Source organism: Gossypium arboreum, chromosome 4 (assembly GCF_025698485.1).
Source record: "Gossypium arboreum isolate Shixiya-1 chromosome 4, ASM2569848v2, whole genome shotgun sequence".
Taxonomy (NCBI): Eukaryota; Viridiplantae; Streptophyta; class Magnoliopsida; order Malvales; family Malvaceae; genus Gossypium; species Gossypium arboreum.
The window spans coordinates 119,239,589-119,264,085 of NC_069073.1; the positions used below are offsets into that span (position 1 = coordinate 119,239,589).

Below are 24,497 nucleotides of genomic sequence, written 5' to 3' on the forward strand. Positions count from 1 at the left end.
GCTAGCAGAGGGATGGACTGAACATGTGTAATTAGAGCTTAAATGATTTATAATTAAGTTCCAGTTTTTTGCATATTAATTATAAACTCATTTAGTCATGAAGTCATTCCACTATGGTATTGTGACTAAACTCTTCCCAATTATATACGATTACAAAAGTTACTTAATCAGTGCTAGTCTAATGACCTTGTCATAAGCGTGTTATCCTTATAGGATATCCTTAACCTCTTTGAGATAAATTCGTTCTCCCAATATGATCTTATTTTGTCTTATGGTGACAATTACATCTTCCTTTTTGAAAATTTAATTACTATCAAATAGTAATTAAGTCATTTATCACAAAGACAAACGACTCGTAGCCACATTTATTTTTCATCTATTATGTAATGCCAATGAGATGATATCATTTATTCATTTTCTGGGCTATGAATTCCAATATTGTGAATGATGCTATATATTGCAGAAGTCATATACCCAATACACCAGTTTCTGGTTCCTTATCTATTTGAACTCAGGCTTTTACTTATATCAACGTATACAAGTCACGCATATATAGTCTATCATCCATTCAGAATTAAGATATGTCAAACTATGAATGTCACAAGTGGATAAATCCATAAACGGATTCAAGATCTATTCTACTTAGGTCGTATCTAATGTACTGTTAATCTAGTCAGTCACATCTATGTCTTTATTTTTTGGGAGTCATTCACTCTAATGTTTAAGGTAAAGCATCTTCCCAATTAGACTTGATAGATGGCATATTAATCTTTCGATCGATTTTTTCATTTTTGATTAGACTAAGAACATGTTTAGGTTCATCTACTAATATAAGTTGTCTTTTCGCATTACAATTCAACCACGTAATACCACTTAATATTAGTTAAACGTTGTATAACCAATGAGCCAATGTTTGCTTTCATTTTGCTTTGCGTGCAAAGACCATTGAGGATAATATACAAGGGTATTAATATAATTTATTAATATTTTTATTAAACCAATTTATTTGAAAAAATACAAGTGTACATAGATGAAAATACTACACTTGTAGCACCAGATCTAACAGTGCGAATAGAGAAGCCATACAATAGTAACTTTTACAACCCAATGACTTAAATGAAAACTTTTGAATAATTAAATGGCCTTAAGGTTTTAGGTTCGAGTCTCACCTTTTGTAAATGTGTGGGTTCTCTTAGATTTATTCTAGTTAGTTTGAATTAAGATGGTTACTATTTATTCAATTCAATCCTTTTAATTGTTGATTCTACTGAAACAATTGTATCTTCAAAACAAATTAGGCTTTTATTGTTGCTCGACTTCAAAGCAAGGGAAAACTCACGTTGATAACTTTGGTGGACGAACATCGAGGTGAAAGATCACCTTAATGCAAAAGAGTCTCGGCCTAGGATCTCACTCTTCATGGGAATAGATACTTCGATGAGACTTGAAGTAGAAGTAGTGAAGCTCAAGTAACATTAAAAGCAATGATCCAACAAGCCTTAGATGGCACGTTAGGTAGAGAAAGGCTACTAAATGGAGGAGGCAAAGACTTCTATTATGGAGAAGGAAGGAGAGCTACAATAACTCAAGCAAATCCACCTATGGGGAGGGAGAGAAGCTCCATTGAAGATGGAAAAAACCCCACCATTAAAAACCATGATAGTCCAAGAAAAGGGAAAATGAGAAAACCTCATAAAAAACTCGAAAGGAAAACAAAAAGAAAAAAGAAGATGGTGGGAAAGAGATGGCTTGAGAAACAGGCAGAGAAGAGTTTATGCGATAGCTAATCTAGTGGTTAACTACACTCAACTTGAACAAAGAGTTTGGAAACTTTGAAAAAAGAGGGGGCAAAAGAAGAGATGGGAAAATGTGAAAAAGGTTTTCTTTTTCTAGTCAAAATCAGGGATTCACCATTGTCAACAATAACTAATCCCCTTGCTATAGGTGCTCTTCGAAGAGGAAAATGACTGACTACGAAATGTGCTCCATTCCCATGGATGGGGATCAAACCTTAGACCATATGATCAAGGGATGAGGTGAGCAACCACCACACCATACCCTCGTTAATAAATTATTTTTTCAAGTACATGGGAATATTATTGTAAATAAGATTGATAAAATAATCATCAAATTATGATGGTGACCCCTTTATTATATGCTTAAATTTGAGATTTAGTTCCTATACTTATAATTTAACATAATTGATCATTTACTTCTATAATATCATTAATAATGGTTTTAGCAATTCGATTAAAATGATAATGTGATTTAAAAAAACACTTATTCTAACTCATAATGTTGACATAAGTTTTTTATGTGTTGGGAAAAATATTCTTTTAAAAATCCACATTAACATTTTAATCATAATAGTTAATAAGATTAATTGTTTGACATAACTAATAACATTAAAAATAATAATTATGTAAATTAAAATATATGAAACTAAATCTCAAATTTAGTATAATAATTAGACTTGTCTATGGGTCCGGCCGCCCAAAGGTCCGTTCGAAAAGTAGGAGGATTTAGGTAAAAATATAGGCCCGAAAAATAGCCTTGAGCAAAAAGATAAGGCCCATATAGAAAACAGGTCAAGCCTAGAGTAAGGATTTTTTGGCACGAGCTCGGCTTGACTCAGCCTGAATTTGCAAAAATAAAAAAATATTGTTGTTTCATTTTTTTTAATTGTTTTGTTGCTATTTTCTTGTTATTTTCTCACTATTTTGCTACAGTTTCACTGTTATGTTGCTATTATTTTATTGTTATTGTTTGGATATCGTATAACTCTTGTTTTATTGTTAATTTTATTACTAGTTTAGAGGTATAAATATGTTCAATCTGTTGGGAAACATTTATTTTAATGTTTTTAATATTTTTGATGTACTATATTTAAATAAAAAAAGTTTCATATAAAAAAGCTAATACAGGTTGGCCGAGCTAAGCTCAGACAAACTTATAAGCCCATTTTTCGAGCCTGTCCAAGCTCAGCGAGCAGGCCTAAGATTTTGGGTCGAACCCAGCCCGAATCCGACACAACCTAGCCCATGAACACCTCTAATAATAATGAATTTGACTTAATTTTAAAGGGTTTTTAAAAATCGAGTTTATTATAGTTTTTTTCCTATTTGTAACTATTTGTAAATATATTTTAGTTAGAATTTTAAATTTTATTAAACTTTTATCATATGAATTTGATTTAGTTGATAGGCATAGTGCTAAAATTCAAATTAAGTTCTAAGTTTAAGCAAAAATCAAGTGGAAAATATTTGGAGGAATATATACTCTTGAAAAGGAATATATAATGACATTTTGTTATTCTTTTTATGTGTCAAAAGATACATAATATTAAAATTTGTGCAATATCTTAATTTGGAGGTTTTTATTAAAGAAAGGGATAGCTTTATTGGGAGATTTTGTTTTATTAGGAAGGCAAGGTAGCCTTTGTTTGCAAGGAAATACTTTAAAGAACCTAATCAATTTTAGGTTTTAAAGGGAAGAATAAATTTTATTTTATATTTTATTTTAAGATAATAAATTTTGTATCATTTAATTAGTTTTTATATAAATTATATAATACTTGATTAAGAGTATTTTACAATCTAAATCACTAAATTTAATTTCAATTTTCACATATACCACTTAAACTTTAATTTAATTAAATTACATCCTTATACTTTTATTATTAACAAAGTAAGTCACTTATATATGGAGGTGTTCATAGGACGGATCGGATTGGGCTTAAACATGATATTAACATATTTTATATTTGTTGAAGTTAGGCTCTGCCGAAATATTGGCTTAAAATTTTGTTTAAATTTGCAAAAGACAAACTCAATCCCATTTTAGGCCAGCCCATATTATTTTAATATTTAAAATTTTATACATTTTTTATTTATTGAAAATTTTAACATTATTTTAATGTTTGTGTTATATGTTTAGTATAAGTTTTTTTTTTTTAACATGTTCTAAATTACATAACATATATAAAAATAACATAATATAAAATATTATAAACTTAAAAATGAGTCGTATTGGGTTGGGCTTGGGCCTTGACTATTCAAGCCTGAGCTCAACTCATATTTTAAATAGACCTTTTAATCTTCGGGTTTAGACGAGTAACCCGACCCATGAATAAATCTACTTATATAACACCGTTAAACAATTATTTATTTTAAATTTATCTTGTTCATTTAAAGACATAAAAAGCAAACCTTCAAAATGTTGTTCTAAGCAATGAAACTTTAGCTCTAGCCTCTTCAAGTTGTTTCTTGGCATCATCCGCTTCCTCTTTCAAAGCTCATTCTTTGAACTTCTTCGGTCAACCTTCAAAAAACTCCAAAGCCAAACTTATCAGAGTCCTAACGACTTTAATCACCGCAATCGGTGCATTGCTATGAACCTCCTCGATCACTATATCAAATTTTGTCTTCTCTCTTATGGCAGCGGATCTCCTGTCAGCAGCCCGAGGGCCGCTGCTTGAACAACCATAGCACCGCTATTAACTCACTTTATGATTACCCAAGTCCCGCTAGAGATATAGACATAAAATTTTGTTTAATCTTACCTATATTTCTAAATAGTTAATATAAACCAATTTTAGATCCAATTACATATTTTTAAAAATTTTAAAAATATTTTATTGTTTTTAATTTAATATTTAATTATTATATAGTTCCATTTATTAAAATTTTATAAATAGACATCTCAACTTTTTTTTATATTTATATTATAGTATGATATATTATTATAAATTTAATTTCTATGTGTAATAAATTATATAATATATATTAACATAATATAATTTTAATCCAAACCCTCTCAAAATTTGAATGAGTCTTAGGCCTTAGGCAAGTAGTCCGACATATGAACATGCCTAGTCTCGAGTTCAATCATTGAACAATCTCTGCCCATAATTTCTATAAAAAATTATATTTTTAAAGTTTTCATAATCGAATTGGTGATTGAATCAATCAAACCATTGATTCACCGGTCCGATTGATTCGATTAAAAATTATTAAAAAATCATAATAAATAGAAAAAAATTTAACAGCATATTCAACCGCTTTTTAACTCGATTCAATCAGTCTGTTCTGGTTTACAAGCTAATCAACCCAACCTCTTGTTTTTAACCGATACACTAATTAATTTGTAGTCTAGTCAGTCCGACCGACCCACCGGTCCAATTTAGGTCCGGAAACCATGTATTTTTCTTGAAGGTAAAACAATCCAAAATCAATTGAAAGAAGCTTTCATTCAAAGAGAAAATATAACCAAACCAGTTGGACACAAAAACCCAACTAAAAAGCAAACTCAAACAAGCAAAACACAAGACTTACATCAAAACCTATATACATTAACATCAAAGCTTACCACAATCAAAACCTGCCTTCCTTAACAACAACCCAGCTATAAATCCCAACAAAAACTTATCCCTCAAATACCTAATCATCTTCCCATCATTTCGCAATACAAAACCCACCATGAAAGCAGTAGTAACCAAATCAAAGCTTCTCCATCTTCTTTCTCGACCATATTTCTTCAACCCCATTTCAATCCTCTTATATTCTTCATCATCATCCTCAGCCCCTGGTTTCAACAAGGCTTCACCTAGGCATCTAGCGAGAGTAACACCATCTTCCATGGCTGAACACGCACCTTGGCCGAGGTCTGGGGTCATGGGATGAAGAGCATCACCGGCTACACAAACGTTGCCTTTGCTGATATTTCCCCACAGAAGCAGCTCCAGTGGTTTCCTATACCTTAATGGAGATGATATAATGCATTCTAGCGAAGTGTTTTCGATGACTGATTTCATCTCATCTGATGCATCTTTAAGCTCGTTTGCTACGAATTGTTTCAGCTTAATTGGGTCTTCTTCCATTCCTTCTTCTGCATAAGTTAAAACCAAAGGTTAATATAATTTTTAGTCCATTTTCGTATTTTTGAACTCCACGTTTTTCCACATTTTTCGATGAACACTTTGAAATTACTATCATATCGTTAGATGTGGAAAATGAATAGGTTAAGCAGCCTTGATTCGAGCTATTTCCAAAATTGGATTATTTTAAACTTAAATTATCTCAGGTTGGGATCAGCTCGAGTTTTATTAAGCTTAAAATTTTCATTGACTCAAACTTTCGAATTTCAAGCACTTTTGGATTTGGATTTTTTTAGTTTCAGGCTCAAGTTTTCTAATTAGATTCCGATTACGAGCTCAAAATTTTTTATACTTAGATTTTCTCAAGCTCAAATCATTATGGTTTAGATTTTCTCAGAATCAAATCATTACAAGCTTGAATTGACATGAGTAATTTTTCGAGCTTAGGTTTGATTCACTAGCTTTACACACAAACAAAAATTTACATTTGTCAAGTTTTAAGGTTAAAATGAATTTAGTTATCAAGTTAAATACTAAAATGAGAACAAAAAATGTACTAAAATAGATCTAATTATCAAATTAATGGGCAAAAAGTTATATTAACCCTAAAATCAATAACAATAGAAATTTAGAAGTCCATCTATTATAGGAACTTGATCAAATTAGACGTTTTACTATTAAATAGATCAATTTAGTCCTATATTATTAAAAAGAATCAAATAATGCCAAATTCGAATAGAGCTAACATTTACTGTTTAACAAAGAATATTTTAAAATTTTTATGGTTATATAAATGAAATCTTTTATTTGGAATCGAACTACAATTAAAAAAAAATTCAAGAATTATATAGTAAATGTTATCTTTTTACAAAATAAACTTATCTAATTTATTTTTGTAGTACAAGGACTGATTTGATCCACTTAATATTAAAGGGATTAATTTGATCCAGTTCCTATAATACAGGTATAAAGAAGATACTTTAACTGAAATTTAGCATTGGAATTACAATTTTATTATATATGCAATTTCAAGCAGGGTTTTCAAAGGTTGAAGGTTACCTTCAGTGGCTGGAATCCAAGTAAAAAACCAAAAACATTCTCATCATCACAAGGTAAGAACCCTAATCGACCAACTTTGCCAATCAACTGCTTGAATTTGTGTTCAAATCCGTGGCCGCTTTAAAAATGCGCATTGCCTCTAACCGCCGATCGACCTGCGAAAGCAGGCTTTTGTAAACCAAGCCATTTTGCCACCACTGAGTTCACTCCATCGCACCCTATCAACACCTGTTCTTTCACAATAAACATTATTAGCCACTCTCAAACAAACAATCGTATGAATTAAGTGGATTTTTAACCTTGGTTTTGAGGATGGTTCCATCAGCAAGATGGAGTCGTTTAAAGTGGCCTTCAGATTCGTCAATGGAAACCACTTTAGAAGAGAACCTTATGGTTCCATTGGGAACATCTTTTGCTAATGTTTCCAACAATAATCTCCGTTGAAGACAGCGTACTTCGAGACCCTTATATGGTGCCTCTGATGGCGGTTTGTCTGAGAACGTTGAAGCAATAACCATGCTGCAAGTTGATGATTCGGGTAAAACCAAGCTTAGTTTATAGCAAAAACTAAAACGTTTATTACAATTTGGCTCCTCAAGTATACCCATTTTCCCATTTTGGTATTTAATTTTTTTTGGCTCAATTTGATACTTAAAAGTATGTATTTGTTACTTTTTTTTAATCTATTTTTTAATTATTTTATGAACCTTTCCTATCATATCATCTATGGTCTTTTTTTAACTATTTAATGACTTTTTAGCAATTTTTTCCATGCCATTGATACATAATTTTGGTAATTTTTTATCCTAAACCCAGATCCTCAAACTCTGACCCTTAAATCTAAACCCTAAATCTTAAATCTCAAACTTAAACCCTAAATCTAAATTTTAAATTTCTATATTTTCATGTTACGTAAATTATGTGTGAGTTCTATCCATATTTATTACAATTTTAAGTCTGAACATATATGTATTCTGCCTAAATTTATTTTTATATAAATTTATATATATTTAGATTATTAATCTAATCTTACTTTATAATAGTTAATTTTATTATAATTATTTAGACATATTATTTGTAGTAACTCAAAAAAAAAAAAGAGATATTTTAAGAGAAGGATCGGGGTAGTTAAATTGCCTTGTGATGAGGTGATGTTGACAGCGTAGAGATTCACCGATACCAATAGCATCCAACGCTTTCCATGCATTGCTCCACGTCGTGAATGCAAACCCAGTGATCCTCAGTTTGTCCGATGATTCCAACACTAAACTACGAATTCCCAGCCTGCAAATCAAATTATTTCAAACATTCAATCACTTTAAATTATATATAAAAATCATCATCATAATAATAATTTCATTTACCTATGGAGACCCAAAGATGTGGTGAGACCAGCAATTCCAGCCCCCACAATTACAACATCTTCAACAATTTCCATCTTTTGACACTTTGGGTTGCTCTTAATTCTTGAACTGTAATTTGGGTCAGAAGATACTTGTGTATGTGTATATATATATTGAAATGTGAATGAAAGAATATGATATAATGGTGTCAGCACATATGTAATACTGAATCCAGGTTCAGTTAATACTTAATAGAATAATCAGATGCTTTGTCTGATCGGAGAGTGCGTGGACGACTGACGTTGGATTAAACGTTGTCATTGTAATAATTAATCCTAGTGCTTGTTGTTTTCCACTTTTTTTTTTTCCTTGTGTGTGTTTCTTAGTGACATTTTATCGAACAGGTAGCGGGTCGTTTGTCGCACTGGATAAAAAGCTTTTAACCTCTTTTCCCCTTGGCAGGAGCCGCCGGTATCTGATCACAATAAACATTATTGTCAATTTCAAGTACCATAGTGAAAAAAATTATTTGCATATCTATAAATATAGTATTTTATTAGATACTTTTAAAATTATTTAATATATTTAAAAATTATGTATGAATTTGAAATAGAATATGAAATGCTAGATTATGTCACACTCGATGATGTGATTTAAAGAAAATTATGTAGGGGTGAAACTAGAAATTTTTTTTAAGAGGTCTGAAATAAAATTTTAATTTTTAATAGTCTATATCTTTATAATTTTTAAAGGATTAAATTAAATTATTTTAATTTTAGGGGGCAAAGTGTAATTTTACATTCACTAATTTAAACTTTAAAAATTTTTTAAAGGGCCAAAACAATAATTTTCTATTTTAAAGGGGTCGAGGCCACGTCAACTCTTGAATTCGCCTCTGAAATTATGGTACAGATATATTTAAAATATATGTTTTTAAATGAGATTTTGATTGAACGGTGAAGGTATGATATTGAATACTACGATGCTTTAGGTTCAAATATCATTATGGTTATTTTTCTAGATTTTACATAAAAATATAAAATGATAAAAATACTTTCACAGTAATGTTTATTATTTTATAAAAGAACTAATTTTTCAATAATTACTCACTTGAGTTGAGATCCAATTAATAGAAGACATCAATTCAATGAATTATCGAAGTTATATTTGTAAATGATTTAGGTCAAATTTTATAAAAAAATCATTGTATTTTTCATTTTATGCATATTTAGTCTCTCTAATATAATTTAATGGGTGAAACCATTTTTTTATGCTTGAATTTGTTTTAGTCCAAATTAATCTCCGAATTTGATAATTCTCCTAACATTTGGGCTTGAACTAGCTAATTATTGATAATTGTTTTCCCACTAAGACTTAAACTCTTTTTTTAAGAAAATATTAAGGACCAACTAGGAACTAAACAAATTCAAGCTCCAATATGAAGCTAAATTCAAAGAGTAAATTGGACAAAAAAAAATTATACTGTTAGTGCACCAAATACTCACCCTAAATATATTATTTAGGTAAGTTTGAAACTTTTTTCTAATGTGGTATTTATGTTATTTTTTTGTTTAATTTGGTACCTGAATTTGATAGAAGTTTTATATTTTGATACCCCGAAGGTGGTAATGTTAACTTTTTAGTGTTTAATTTGGATTTTAGAGTTGATTTTGATGAAAGTTCATTGCTAATATGATTAGGTTTGAATTTTTATATTTTGTTAATATAATAAATTTAATGTTAATTGTGAATTCGCTTAATATTGCATTTAATTTGTCCAATATAGTCCGATAAATGTAATATAATTCGGTTTTAGGTTGATTACTAATATTATTAAATAATTGTGAATTTTCTTGAAATCAATTTTACATTGTTATCTCCCGGTAGCAAAATATATAATTTTGGAATATACATGTATGGTACTAGACCAAAAATAATACAAATATCACATTAAAAATGTATCAAACTCATACTGATTTATACATTAAACAAAAAAAAAAACAGAGGCTTAAGCTCAAAGACTAATTTAAATAAATATTAAAATATATTCTAAAACCCTATACTTTTCTTACATTTATAATTTAATCCATTGAGAATTTAAACTTCTACTTTTAAAACTAAAGACATTCATTAATCAAAGCTTACCACAATCAAAACCAGCCTTCCTTAACAACAGCCCAGACAAGAACCTCAACATAAAGTTATCCCTCAAATAACTCAGCACCTTCCCATCGTTTTGTTGTATAAAACCCACCATGAAAGCAGTAGTAATCAAATCAAAGCTTCTCCATTTTCTTTCTTGACCATATTTCTTCAACCCCATTTCAATCCTCTCATATTCTTCATCCTCAACCCCTGGTTTCAACAAGGCTTCACCAAGGCATCTAGCGAGAACGACGCCGTCTTCCATGGCTAAACACCCACCTTGGCCGATATCTGGGGTCATGGGATGAAGAGCATCACCGGCTACACAAACGTTGCCTTTGCTAATGTTTCCCCAAAGCAGCTCCCATGGTTTTCTGTATCTTAATGGCGATGATATGATGTCGTCTAGCAGTGTTTTTTCGATGACAGATTTCATTTCATCGGATGTATCTTTGAGCTTGCTTGTTACCAATTGCTTTAGCTTAAGTGGTTTGTCTTCCATTTCTTCTTCTACAGATGTTAAAAATCAATAATGATGGAATTTTAGCAATCATAACAATTCATTATTGGGACCAAGCTGAAAGTTAAAATTTGGGGTTAAATCATTAGCACCCTTTTTTATTTATGAGTTCGAGTGGGCTGATACCTATTATCAGAATCAGGTAAGGTTACCTTTTGTGGCTGGAGTCCAAGTAAAAAACCAATAAACATTCTCATCATCACAAGGAAGGAATCCTGATCGAACACCTTTGCCAACGAACTGTCTGTATTTGGGTTCAAATCCATGGCCGCCTTTGAAATGCGCATTGCCTCGAATTGCTGATCGACCTGAGAAAACAGGGTTTTGTAAACCAAGCCATTTTGCCACCGCTGAGTTCACTCCATCGCACCCTATCAAGACCTGTTTTAATTTCACCATACCCATTAGCCTCTTTGTAAAAGTACCATGAGTCCGTACATCGTATTTTGTTTTTTCTACTCAAAAAATAAATATATTAGTCATTATACTTAGATCAAAAAGTAAATTAATTATTTCTGTTAAAAACTACAAATATTTCTATTGTTAAAAATTAGTGCAACAACATGTGACGTGTTATGTATATCTCATTTTGATGTACAAGAATTAGATTTTAACAATAATAATGGATAGCATTTTTACACCCTCTTTCAACAATACATACATACACATAAAATTCTAAGTTATTTGCATCAATGGCCCCAAAATTATAATCTAGATTCAAAATTGGTCCTAAACTTTGTAATTGAGTCCACAAAATATCAATACCATATCAATTTAGTCTTTTCCTAGTTGTTAGCTTGAATCTGACGTAAAACATATTTAAAAAACATATATTAAACATGTTTGTACCTACAACATTGACAACTTGTAATTAACATGTTTTAAAAATAGGGTTATTCTTTTTAACACGTTAAATCCAAGTTGTTTATGGAATAAATATTCGTATGTCTAAGTTTTTATCCGATTGATAAGATATTGACACTTTAAGAACTCGAAACAATTTAAAGTTTAAGTCGTAATTTGAGAGTTCAGATGAATTTACCCTATAATTTATGAAGTTATAAAACAATACAAAGTGGATTTTGACCTTGGTTTTGAGGATGGTTCCATCGGCAAGATGCAGTCTTTTAAAGTGGTCGTCAGATTCATCAATGGAAACCACTTTAGAAGAGAACCTTATGGTTCCATTGGGGAGTTCCTTTGCTAATGTTTCCAACAATGATCGCCGTTGAACACAACGAATATCATGACCCTTGAATGACATCTCCGATACCGCCGGCTTCTCTAAGAATGTAGAAGCAACTACTATGCTGCATTTGAATAATTCTAAGTGTCATCAGCTCTGTTTATGGTAAACTAAAATCGATATTTTTATAATGTCATTAATAGATATAAATCGATAATATTATCAGTTGAAAGCTTTTTTAAGAACAATATTAACATTTAACAAACATGTAAATTTATTATTAGTTGAAATGAGTATGAGACCAAGTTATGGTAAAAGCAAGAATTCATATAATTTTAATGGTAACAATTAATAGTGTTTCAGAATAGTGAAGACATTAAAACCAGAATTAGATCAATATTTTCCGATAAGTCTATTACCCATTTTAGAGTGTACTTGGATACCTTAGAGTAACTGCAGGAAAAACGTAATTACTAGGACAATTATTACACCCTCTTACAATTACAATGAATTTTAATTTTCTAGATATGTTTGACTAGTAGAGTGAAATCTGAATTTCTTATGTAATGTTTGATAATACAACTCTAGAACTATCCATAGAGCCTCTCCAACCCTTACATAAGAGGATAATGTGCTTCAGTGCACTTGAACTCACAACTTCCTACATTGACAACAATGTCGATGTAATTCAAGCTAAAATTTAATCATAATAACCATGCATAAGTAATTATAAATTATTAGGCTACAAATCTAATTACTAAATGAGTCCTATATTGACAACAATGTCGATACAATTCAAGCTAAAATTTAATCATAATAACCATGCATAAGTAATTATAAATTATTAGACTATAAATCTAATTACTAAATGAGTTTTTAAATACGGTAGATTTTAAGAGAAGGTTGGTGCCTAGTTGTGGTTCATTTACCTAGACATCAGGTAATGTTGACGGCGTAGAGATTCACCGATGCCAATAGCATCCAAAGCTTTCCATGCATTTTCCCACGTCGTGAAAGCAAATCCGGTGATCCTTAATCTCTCCGATGATTCCAATACTAAACTACGAATTCCCAGCCTGCAAATCAAATTATTTCAAATATTCAATCACTTCATAATAATAATAATAATAATAATAATAAATTCATTACCTATGGAGTCCCAAGGCTGTGGTGAGACCAGCAATTCCAGCCCCTACTATCACTACGTCTTCTACAATCTCCATTCCAACACTGTGGCTGCTCATAATAGGAACTTGGGTATATATCTATATCTATCTATCTATAGATATATATAGTGAAAGAAAGGAGATAAAACGATGGTGTCAGCACATATGTAATACTGAACCCAGGTTCAATCATTCATTGTACAGTGGGCAGACACAATACATTTGGATAAAACGTTATCTGCAAGTATCTTGTTTTTGGGTAAATTGCATTATTAGTCATTAAATTATGGGTAAATTTTTGTTTTGGTCACTTAACAAAAGTTAGAATTTAGTTACTGAACTATTCAAAAGTTTTAATTTAAGTCACTGGGCCACTAAAATCGATGATATATGGCTTTCTCTATTTGCACTACATGTACCAATCGAACGTTCTCTTTTCCCTTCTCTCCTACAGTTTAGTTTTTTTTTTCACGAAACAACTTTAGACTTCACGAATTTACTAACCAAAATTCAAACAACTTTTTTATTCTATCTCCAACACTGGTCGTCAAATCGACTAGGATCTAAGGTATATTGTTCTCCACATCAATAGCTACTAATCCACCATATCAATCATTGAATTATTACTTGGAGATCGCTGGTGAAACTTAAAAAAAAAAAACTTAACAACCCAGTCACATAAAAAAAAATTTAATAGTTCAATGACTTAAATAAAAACTTTTGAATAGTTCAATGACCAAATTGTAACTCCTTTTAGTTAAGTGACCAAAACAAAAACTTACCCATAATTTAATGACTAATGGCATAGTTTACCCCTTTTCCCACTTTAATTTTCCTTTTCCTAAAATATATCATTTTATTATTTTGTACAGTAAAAGTACACAGAGGCCTCTGTATTATGAGTTAAATTGCCTATTGGTCTCTTTACTCAAAAAAGGGGCAAATTAGTCCCTGTAGTTAGATCAAAGAGCAAACTAGTCATTTCTATTAAAAATTTCATCAATTTCTACTTTTAAAAGTTGACATGGCTATCAGAATAACCAAATAGTTACACCCACGTGTACCTCATATTGACGTATAGAGATCAGTTTTTAATAGTAGACATGGATAAAATTTTTAACAAAATGATCAATTTGCTCTTTGATCCAACATATAGGGACTAATTTATTCATTTTTTTAGTAGAGGGGGTAAAATGCAATCCAACTCCTAGTATAAGGGCCTCCATGGTACTTTTACCTATTTTGTACCTAAGTTTGATATTTTTAAAATTTGGTCCAATATGGCACTTATATTTGACAAAAATTATACATTTTAATACTCAAAGTTAATCGTATTAATTTTTGGCATACCTCTTTTGTCACTTTGACCCTAATTCTTCTTCTTCTTCTTTTGTATAATTTTGGTTGTCGACTCTCAAATTTTAGTCAAATTCCTTTTCTTTTAGATGGAAAAGTTGACTTGACTGTTAAAGTTTTAATGGCGTTGTCATAGCAACTCATGTAGCAATTTACGTGTACTTTATAAAATTTTAAAAAAATGAAAATTATTTAAAAAATCATAAAAGTTTATATATATTTTTAAATTATCCAAATTAACAATAACATACATGTAGACTCCCATACGAGCTGTCACATTACCATTAAAATTTTAATACTTCCATCTACTTGTCAGTAAAAAAAAATAAAAATAGTTTGACTAAATTTGAATGTTGAGGACCAAAGTGATAAAAGAAAGAATTTTAGGGCTAAAGTGACAAAATGGGTAAACGCTAGTGGCTAAACTTGCCATTATGCCTTTTTTTTATGTTTGACTCATGTTTTAAGGTTGATTTGATGAAAGTTAATTGTTAATATTATCATGTTTGAATTTTCATGGTTTTGTTAATGGAATGAATTTAGGGTTAATTGTGAATTTGTTCAACTTTGTGCTTAATTTGTTAAATATGATCTTATTGTTGTTGTTTATTTTGGATTTTAGAGTGGAATTTAGGCTTTTTTTACCTAAATAATACAAAAAATAAAATTAATAACTAAAATGGTATGCCCATAAGATTATTTACCAAAATAGTATAGTTTTACTGATGTCGCCTATCAAATTGGCGAATGATCTGAAGTATTCAGGGACTTGTTATGGAATTTTTCCATTTAGAATGGCTACTGAAAAAAGGGAAAAGGGTGCCGCCTGACAGTGTGGCGGCACAAAAAAATATGGCTAATTGCCTTGTAAGCCCTCATTATTTATTATTTTCTTTTATTCCTCTCAACTCACTATATTATTTTTAAATAAGCCCTTAACTTATGGTTTTTACTAATAAAAGCCCTTTATTTTAATATTAAAGTAAATATATTTTACCCATAGTAAAGCTATTTAAAAAATATAAACTAATCCACATTTTATGTTGATGTGAATAGTTTATTATATAAAAATAAATAAATTTCTTGAGAGTGCTTATATACATAATATTCTTAACTACTCTTTCGAAAATTTTGATTACTTTTTAGATTTTATGTTGATGTTAAAGTGCATATAATTTTATTGCATCAACAAAAATTAAGATAAGAGCTTGAAATTCAAAATATATTTACTTTAATATTAAGATAAAGGGCTTTTATGAGTAAAAACCATAAGTTAATGGCTTATTTAACTACAAAAATAGGTTAAGGGCTTGTTTAAAAACAATATAGTGAGTTGAAGGGGAATAAAAAGAAATATAAATAAGGAGGGCTTACAAGGAAATTAGCCATATTTAAAGTTTGGTGCCGCCACACTATCAGGCAGCACCCTTTCTCTTTTTTCCTAGCAGCCACTATAAATGGAAAATTTTCATAACAGGTCCCTAAATATTTTAGATCATTACATTTCAGTCTGGTGCCAACAATTTGACAAGTAGCGTCAGTAAAACTATACCATTTTGGTAAATAATTTTATAGGCATACCATTTCAGTTATTAATTTTATTTTTGTATTATTTAGGTGAAAAGCCGTGGATTTTATTAAATTTAATTCTAATAAAAAATATAAGATTCAATAAAATATATTTATAAAACCCTATAAAATTAAGAAATTGTAATAAAATATATAATATTTTAATATTAAAATATGTGTTATAAAATATTATAAAATTTAAAAATTATAATTTAAAATATAAAAATAGTTATAAAATTAAAATAGTTGCATTTTAGAAAATATATTGACATGGGTCGAATTTTGCCTAAATATGACATCCCAAATTTCAATTAGAAGCTGAGTGAGCCTTAGTTCGATTGGCATTGACATTGTTGCCAATACAGGAAGACTTGGGTTCAAGTGTGGTGAAGCGCATTATCCTCCTATTTAAAGATTGTGGAGAGGTTATTGGCAGTTGTAGGCATTGAATCAAAAAAATCAGATATAATAAGAATATATAATGAGATTAATATTCAAATAAAAAATTTAATAAAAAAAACTTCTTTGCGTTGCCCCTATAAGGATAGAGCGAATCAAGTCTATTTCAATACCAATTAGAGGTTAAAATATGTTGTATCTGTTCCTTTTGACACAATGCCTAAAACTATTTATAGCCTCTTCTCCCCAACCCATAAACAAGAAAATAATGCGTTTCAACATACTCGAACCTATTTCATCTTGCATGGACAAGAATACCTATGCCAATCGAGCTAAGACTTAATCGGCCAGTCCTTGTATTTTAAAAGTTAAAAACTCAATCTTTTTTTTTTAATTTTATATCTTTATCAACTTAGTATATTTATTTTCTGTCAATAATGTGCCACATATATGAGGATAACTTAATCAACATGTCAAATTGACAAATTTTGACAAATAATAATAATATTAATAATTGAACTGATGTTTTAAATTGAAAAAGTAAGTTTAATTTACTTATTAATTATTTTTAAGAACATAGATTAAATCTCAAATTTTGTGAAGGATAAACACCGACAATATTTTAATCGAAATAGAGATAAAAATTGAATACATTTATAAGGGTGAATATATTTGAGAGGTCCCTATAATTAAATCACTCTCTACAATTAAATAAATCAATTTACTCGTTGTACTTTTAAAATAATCAAATAAGTCCAAATTGAAATATAATTAACATTTATTATTTTAAAAACATCGCTTATTTTTAACAGAGTTAATATTTTAAAGCTTTTATGATTCTTTCAATGAAATTTTTGTTTGGAATTGAAATTCAATTGAAAATAATAATTTCCAAGACAGTTTTAATACAACAAATATTAGTTATGTTACAATTTGGACTTATTTAATTTTTTAACGGTACAAGGACTAAATTGATCGATTTATTAATAGAGGGATTAATTTGATTCGGTCACCATAATACAGGGATTTTCCAAGGAATTTAACCCTTTATAAGTGATTCAAAGCCCATTAAATTTTTTATTTATTTTAGTCAAGAGAGAGAGAGAGAGAGAGAGAGAGAGATGCAATAATATTCAAGAAAAATACAAAGCTAGCCTCACTCAATAGTCAAATCCAACCTTTTAACTGTAACAGGCCATGGTCACGATGATCCGTTGAGCTCATACTAAATCCAATTTGATTAACATTATTTTTATGTAACATTGATTTGATTCGAATCAAATTCAACTTATTTTCAATTAGATCTATTCATTAGTCATGTCATCTACTCAGGTTTGAAGGCTTGCTCGAAAAGTGAAAAGATTTAAAAAAATATAAGCTCAAAAAATGGGTTTAGACAAAAAATAATACATGTTTAGAAAACGAGCCGAATCTCGAATAAGATTTTTTTAGTTTGTCTAATTTTTTTTCCTACTATTATTGACCATTGTTTGTTGTCATTTTACTAATATATTGCTACTATTTTGTTGTTATTATCTGGATATTGTATAACTCTTATTTTTATTATTAATTTTGCTACTATTTTAGAAGCATTTACTTTCTAATTTGTAACTATCTTAATGTTATTAATTGTTCATTATAGATTTTGATCATATCTGTTCCTTTTGACACAATGCCTAAAACTACCTATAGTCCTTCCTGCCCAACCCATAAACAAGAAAATAATGCGTTTAAGTGCACTCAAACCCAAGTCATCCTGCATTGACAATAATGTTCATACCAAACAAGCTGAGACATAATTGGTCAATCCTTGTATTTTAAAAGTTAAAAGCTCAATCTTTTTATTTTTTAATTTTATATCCGTGTCCATATATGGTTGACAATGGTAGTTTCTGTCAAAGTTATCAATTTAGTATATTTATTTTCTGTCAATAACGTGCCATAAAATTGACAAATTTTGACAAATAATAATGTTAATAATTGAACTGATATTTTTAAATTGAAAAAGTAAGCAAACTTACTTATTAATTATTCTAAAAACATGGATTAAATCTCAAATTTTGTGAAGGATAAAATACTAACAATATTTAATCGAATTAGAGATAAAAGGGAAAAATATCGAATACATTTATAAGGGTGAATGTATTTGAGAGGTCCCTATAATCAAATCACTCTACTATTGAATAAATTAATTTAGTTCTTCTACTATTAAAAAGAATCAAATAAGTCTAAATTGAAATAGAATTAACCTTTATTGTTTTAAAAAATATCATTTATTATTTAAAAGAGTTAATATTTTAAAGCTTTTATGGTTCTATAAATAAAATCTTTTGTTTGGAATTGAAATTCAATTGAAATAATAATAATTTCCAAGACGGTTTTAATACAACAAATGTCAGTTCTGTTACAATTTAGACTTAATTTTTTTAACAATATAAGGACTAAATTGATCTATTTACTAATAGAGGGATTAATTTGATTCGGTCAATATAATACAGGATTTTTAAAGTAATTTAACCCATTTATAAGTGATTCAAAGCCAAATTGGTTTCTCTTTCGAGTTTTGACCATTAAACTATTTTTTCTTAGTCAAAAAAAGAGAGATGCAATAATATTCAAGAAAAATACAAAGCTAGGCACACTCAAAAGTCAAATCCAACCTTGAAGTGTAACTTGCCATGGTCCGGATGGTCCATCGAGCTCATACTAAATCCAATTTCATTAACATTATTTTTATGTCACACCGAATCGATTCTCCAACTAGATTTATTCATAAGTCAAGTCACCTACTCAGGTGTGAATGTTCGCTTGAAAAGTGAAAGAGTTTAGAAAAAAATACAGGTTTCGAAAAATAAGTTTAAACAAAAAATAAGGCCTTTTAGAAAACGGGTCGAGTTTCCGGTAAGATTTTTTAGTTTGTGTAATTTTTTTCCCTACTATTGTTTACTACTGTTATTTATTGTTTCTTTGCTGTTGTTTTTCTATTATATTGCTACAATTTTGTCATTATTATTTGGATATTGTATAGTTCTTGTTTTATTATTGGTTTTACTCCTATGTTAGAGGTATTTGCTTGCTAATTTGCAACTATATTAATGTTATTTGAGTATAAAGACTTTTTTAATATATTTTCAATTTGTTGGGAAATATTTATTAAAAATTTTAGTATGTTTGATTTATTATATTTTTAAATTTATTTTTATATAAAAAAATTAATACAGACAAGTTGAGCTTGGGTTTAACTTTTTTTATCTGGACCGAGATTGGGCAAAATTTTAATGCCATTTTTTGGACCGGGTCGAACTCGAACCTAAAAAATAGACCTAAAAATTTACATCGGCCTAACCCGACCCAACCTATGATTAGTTTTATTTCCAACCACTTAAAAAAGAACTTTGTAAAAATTATGATGAACAAAGTCTCTTTGATCATTTGTAACAATTAGACAAATATCATTTATGGTTATAATAATTATTTTTTTTAACAATTTTATTATATATTTTGATCATGTCTACTCTTTTTAAGACAATGTTTAAAATTACTCATAGTCCTTTCTCAGCCTATAAATAGGAGGATAATATGTTTCGACGCACTTGAACTCATATCCTCTTATATTGACAACAATACACATGCTAATCGAGCTAGACTCAATCGTTACTTTATATTTGTATTTCAAATCACATGTACTAGCCAATTTAAAGCCACGTGGCCTAAAAAAATAAGTTCAAATTTCTTCCATTATTAGATTTTCTTTAATTGTTTTTACTTTCTTTTTATAAACTTATCTCTTTGATTATTTTCATTATTCTTTTTTCAATCCAGAAATTTAGGGTTTTGCATTATTTTGTGGTCATAAGATTCAAACTCTCCTTTAATTAAATGGTCTAATTACATTATTAGTTCATCTTAAAATTAAAATTCAATTTAATCTCTTTTAGTTTTGATCAAATGAAAATTACATATTTGGGTCCCTCTAAAATATTAATTATTCAATTTAAACCATTTCAACACAATTTTTTAACTTTAATCCCTCCAAAAATATTTTAATTCTATTTTGGTCCTTACATAAAATTTTTGGTTTTTTTTAGTTTCTTCCCCTATTGAAAGACATTAATCTCCTTGCTACTAGGCTCAACTTTCTTCAATCTCATGTCTATCTCTCTTAGTATCTTCTTTTTGGATTATTTTTCTTCACTTTATTTTTTTCTCCACTAGTGCGGTTTCTAGCCCGTACTTCGCGATGGGTTGATTTTTTATTTGTGTTAAATTATAAAGTAAAAATTTGAAAGTTAAAATATATTATAAGTCTCTATACATTTCGTACATTCAAAATTTAGCCTCCATACTTTTATTTTAAGAAATATAGTCTTTTACTTTCATATTTAAAATTGTAATCTGGTTGTTATCACCGTTAAAATTCTTTTACTAAATTCTTTGGTGCGATATTTTGATTTTTTTTAAAAATCACTTGATAGTCATTTAACAAAAAAAAACGAAGTTGAAAATATTGATTATGATCTTTTTCCTTAAAACACCTATTTGAAATCACCATGGAAAAATAATTTTTTCCTGTTGGAATAGTTTTTCTTAAGAAAATTGATATCAACATTTTGATTGAAATAGTTAACAAAATTAACTGTTTACACTAACTAATAATATTATAAAAATAGAGGGACCTAATTATGCCAAAAATTAAAATATATATATTAAATCTTAAGTTTCAACATAGTCTTGGGGATAAAATTGAAATTTAACCATCGTTTTGTAATGTAAAAGAAAAAAAAAAGCGACACTAACCTAAAAGAAATACAAAGCCACATGTAAGTTTTATGACCTTTAGAGTATTCAAATTATATATAAACCATATAATGTTTATAGAAAAGTTAACAACGTTAACTATTTGAACTAAATAGCATTATAAAAAATATATAGGGACCAAATTGTGGTAGAAACCAAAGTAAAGAGATTAAATATCAAATTTAGGCATATTAGAGGGGTCAAAACTAAAATTTAATCATTTTTAAAAAAATTATAAAAAAAATTTAAATCATTATTTGGGGCTAAACTGGGCAAATGTAATGACCCAAATTTTACGGTTATCGGGAAAGTGAATTTCCGGGTCTCCATTTCTGAAAAATGGATTCGTAAATATTTATTAAAAATATTTAAGAAGTCAATTGAGTAGTTAATTAGACTTTAATTAAGTAAATTTAGCTTAATTAATAGTAATTAGTGGAAAGGATTAAATTGAATTAAGTGTGAAAGTTTAATTATAAATTAAAGAAAAGTTAAGGGGACCAAATAGGAAATATATCAAGTCCCATAAATGAGGCGGCAAATGTGGATAAAAATCTTAGATTTTTTTCATGAATGTATTATTTAATAAGACTATATTATTATTTTATTATATTGTAATTTATACTAATGATATTATAATATTATTTTAACAATTGTATGGTAATTATAAATACATGTGTAATAAATTAAATACATACATTTGTAATACAACTAAATAATTACTTAAAATATATGAAATTGTTATTATATTATATTATATTATTTTATATTATATATTATATTATATAAATAAGTAAAAAACATAAGAAACAGAAGGAAATTGAAACGAAACAGAGAAGAAACAGGGGAGAAAGAATGAAAGAAAAAGAAAAAGGAAAATTTAGGGTTTCAAGGTTCAAAGTTAATTTGATAAGTCAATTTAATCCCTTTTCTTGTAAATTTTGAGTTTATGGCATCCTAGAGATGAATACTACTTGATTTAAGTGAAAATTTTGAAAGTTGTTAGATTTCTAGATATTGTTCTTTTTTGAATAAAAAGATGAATTAAGGGCTAAATTGATAGAAATTCAAGTTAGAAATGAAATAAGGATTGAATTGTAAAGTGATTCATAAGTTTTATGCTTTAAGGACTAAATTGAAAGAATTTTGAAATTATGGTTTTATGGTGAAAAATAGATAATTATGGCTAAGTTTGGTTAAAAATTGAGTAGAAATAAAGTATGAATTAAGATAGAAAAGTAAGTGAATTTAGTTAGGATTAAATTGAAATTAAAAGTAGAAAATCAACATTTTGCACTAAGACTATTTTGGACAGCAGCAGTAGTCTAAGTTTGAAAAACACCAAAAATTATAGAAATTGAATTAGAGGATGAATAAATATGTAATTAAAGCTTATTGAGTCTAGTTTCTTATAGAAGAAATGGTATAAGAAATTGAATTGTAAATTATGAGATATAATGAATTTTGTGAGACAATGTTAGAATGAATTCAGGTTCCCTTTTCTGACTTTGGAAAATCACAAAAAATTGGAGAAAAATAATTAGAGGCTTAAAGTTATATTTTTAGAATCCTTAATGAGTCTATTTTCAGGAGAAATCAACGGGAATATTATCCGAGTTCTGTATTGTGAGATAATTAATTTTAAGTGAAGAAGGGTCGAAACTATCAGACAGCAGAATAGGGGTGAATTTAAAGAATAAACTGTACTTAATGGCTAAACCAAAAATTTTGAAAATTTTATGGTAAGAAGATTTGTGAGTCTAGTTTCAAAAGATTTGTGAGTCTAGTTTCAGGAAAAATTAGCGGATCTTAATTTAGAATTCTGTAACTCAAGATATAAATTAGTAATATATTAATGATTATGAATTGTATTAATTTCGTAGTCAATGTGGTACCTAAAATCTCGGCTAAGAAAGGACAAGAAAAAGTCAACGGGAGTTAGCTCGAAAATTACGGTTTGTATTTCTATAACCCAAACTTAATATTTAATTATTGAATTTATTATTTATTATGTATGGTAGGTGCATTGATTAAATTATTTGAAATAAAATGAATATTGATTGAAATTGAAGGGTGAATTTAATTAATAATTGTTGTATTTTAATTGAATGTTATGGTAAATAATTAAAGTATGAATTATTGGTATTGTGTTTTTATTGAAATGATTTGATTTGAAAATGTGGTGAAATAATTATGAGTATGTGTTTATTGTGGAATTTAATTATATGAAAATGAAAAGTGAATTGAATTGTATTAAATTATGAATTAATGTGAATAATTGAGATATATATATTGAATTGAATGAAAATGTATGAGATTGTGAAAATGTGTGAATATATGTAATTATTGGAATGGTATATTAAGGAAAAATTATTGAATTGAGAAAGTGAATTATAATTGATCTTGAACTAAGATAGAAATTATACTGAAAAGTGAATTAAATACCCTATTAACTAGTCGGGCTAATCGGATATAGTTGGCATGCCATAGGATATGGAAGAGTACGGGTTTTACCGACTTACTGATCAGGCACTTATGTGCCGACTACTATTATCGTTATCATATCGTTATTCGATTCGGCACTTTGTGTGTCGAATCGTTATCTTATCAAGTTATCGATTCAAAGACTTTGTGTGTTGAATACTGTTACTTTTACTATTACTGTTCCGGATTTGTTCCGATGAAGTACTCTATGTACTGTATTGCTACTGTTATTGTTACTGTTTCGGCTTTGGCCGATGTGGCACTATGTGCCGTACTGGTGTGTTGGTTGGATCCGTGTATCCGTCTGAGTCCGAGTAATGTTAATAGGGGTAAATAAAGGTATAAAATAACTGATTATTTCTGAATAATTGATTGTTACCGAGTAACTGATTGTTACTGGATAATAGACTGTTACTGAATAATTGAATATTACTGAATAAATGATCATTACTGAATAACTGATTGTCACTGAATAAATGATTGTTACTGAATAACTTAATTGCTACTGAATATCTGATTTTACTAAATAATTGACTGTTACTGGATAATCGATCAATTGATCGATACTGAATAACTGGTTATTATTGAATAATTGATT

At 28.7% G+C, this 24,497-nt stretch overlaps 1 protein-coding gene and 1 pseudogene across 1 annotated transcript; both read right to left on the reverse strand.

The window, feature by feature from the left end:
- Nucleotides 1-5,229: 5,229 nt before the first annotated feature.
- On the reverse strand, nt 5,230-8,916 carry LOC108460040 (monooxygenase 2-like; annotated as a pseudogene).
- A 1,318-nt stretch (nt 8,917-10,234) lies between these two features.
- LOC108458332 (monooxygenase 2-like) lies at nt 10,235-13,502 on the reverse strand. The gene is made up of 5 exons (XM_017757685.2): nt 13,278-13,502; nt 13,058-13,204; nt 12,030-12,252; nt 11,095-11,323; nt 10,235-10,932 (listed from the first exon to the last, which is right to left on the reverse strand). Exons 1-5 carry the CDS (start codon nt 13,370-13,372, stop codon nt 10,412-10,414), a joined length of 1,215 nt encoding a protein of 404 aa, XP_017613174.1. The 5' UTR covers nt 13,373-13,502; the 3' UTR covers nt 10,235-10,411.
- Between the last annotated feature and the right edge of the window lie 10,995 nt (nt 13,503-24,497).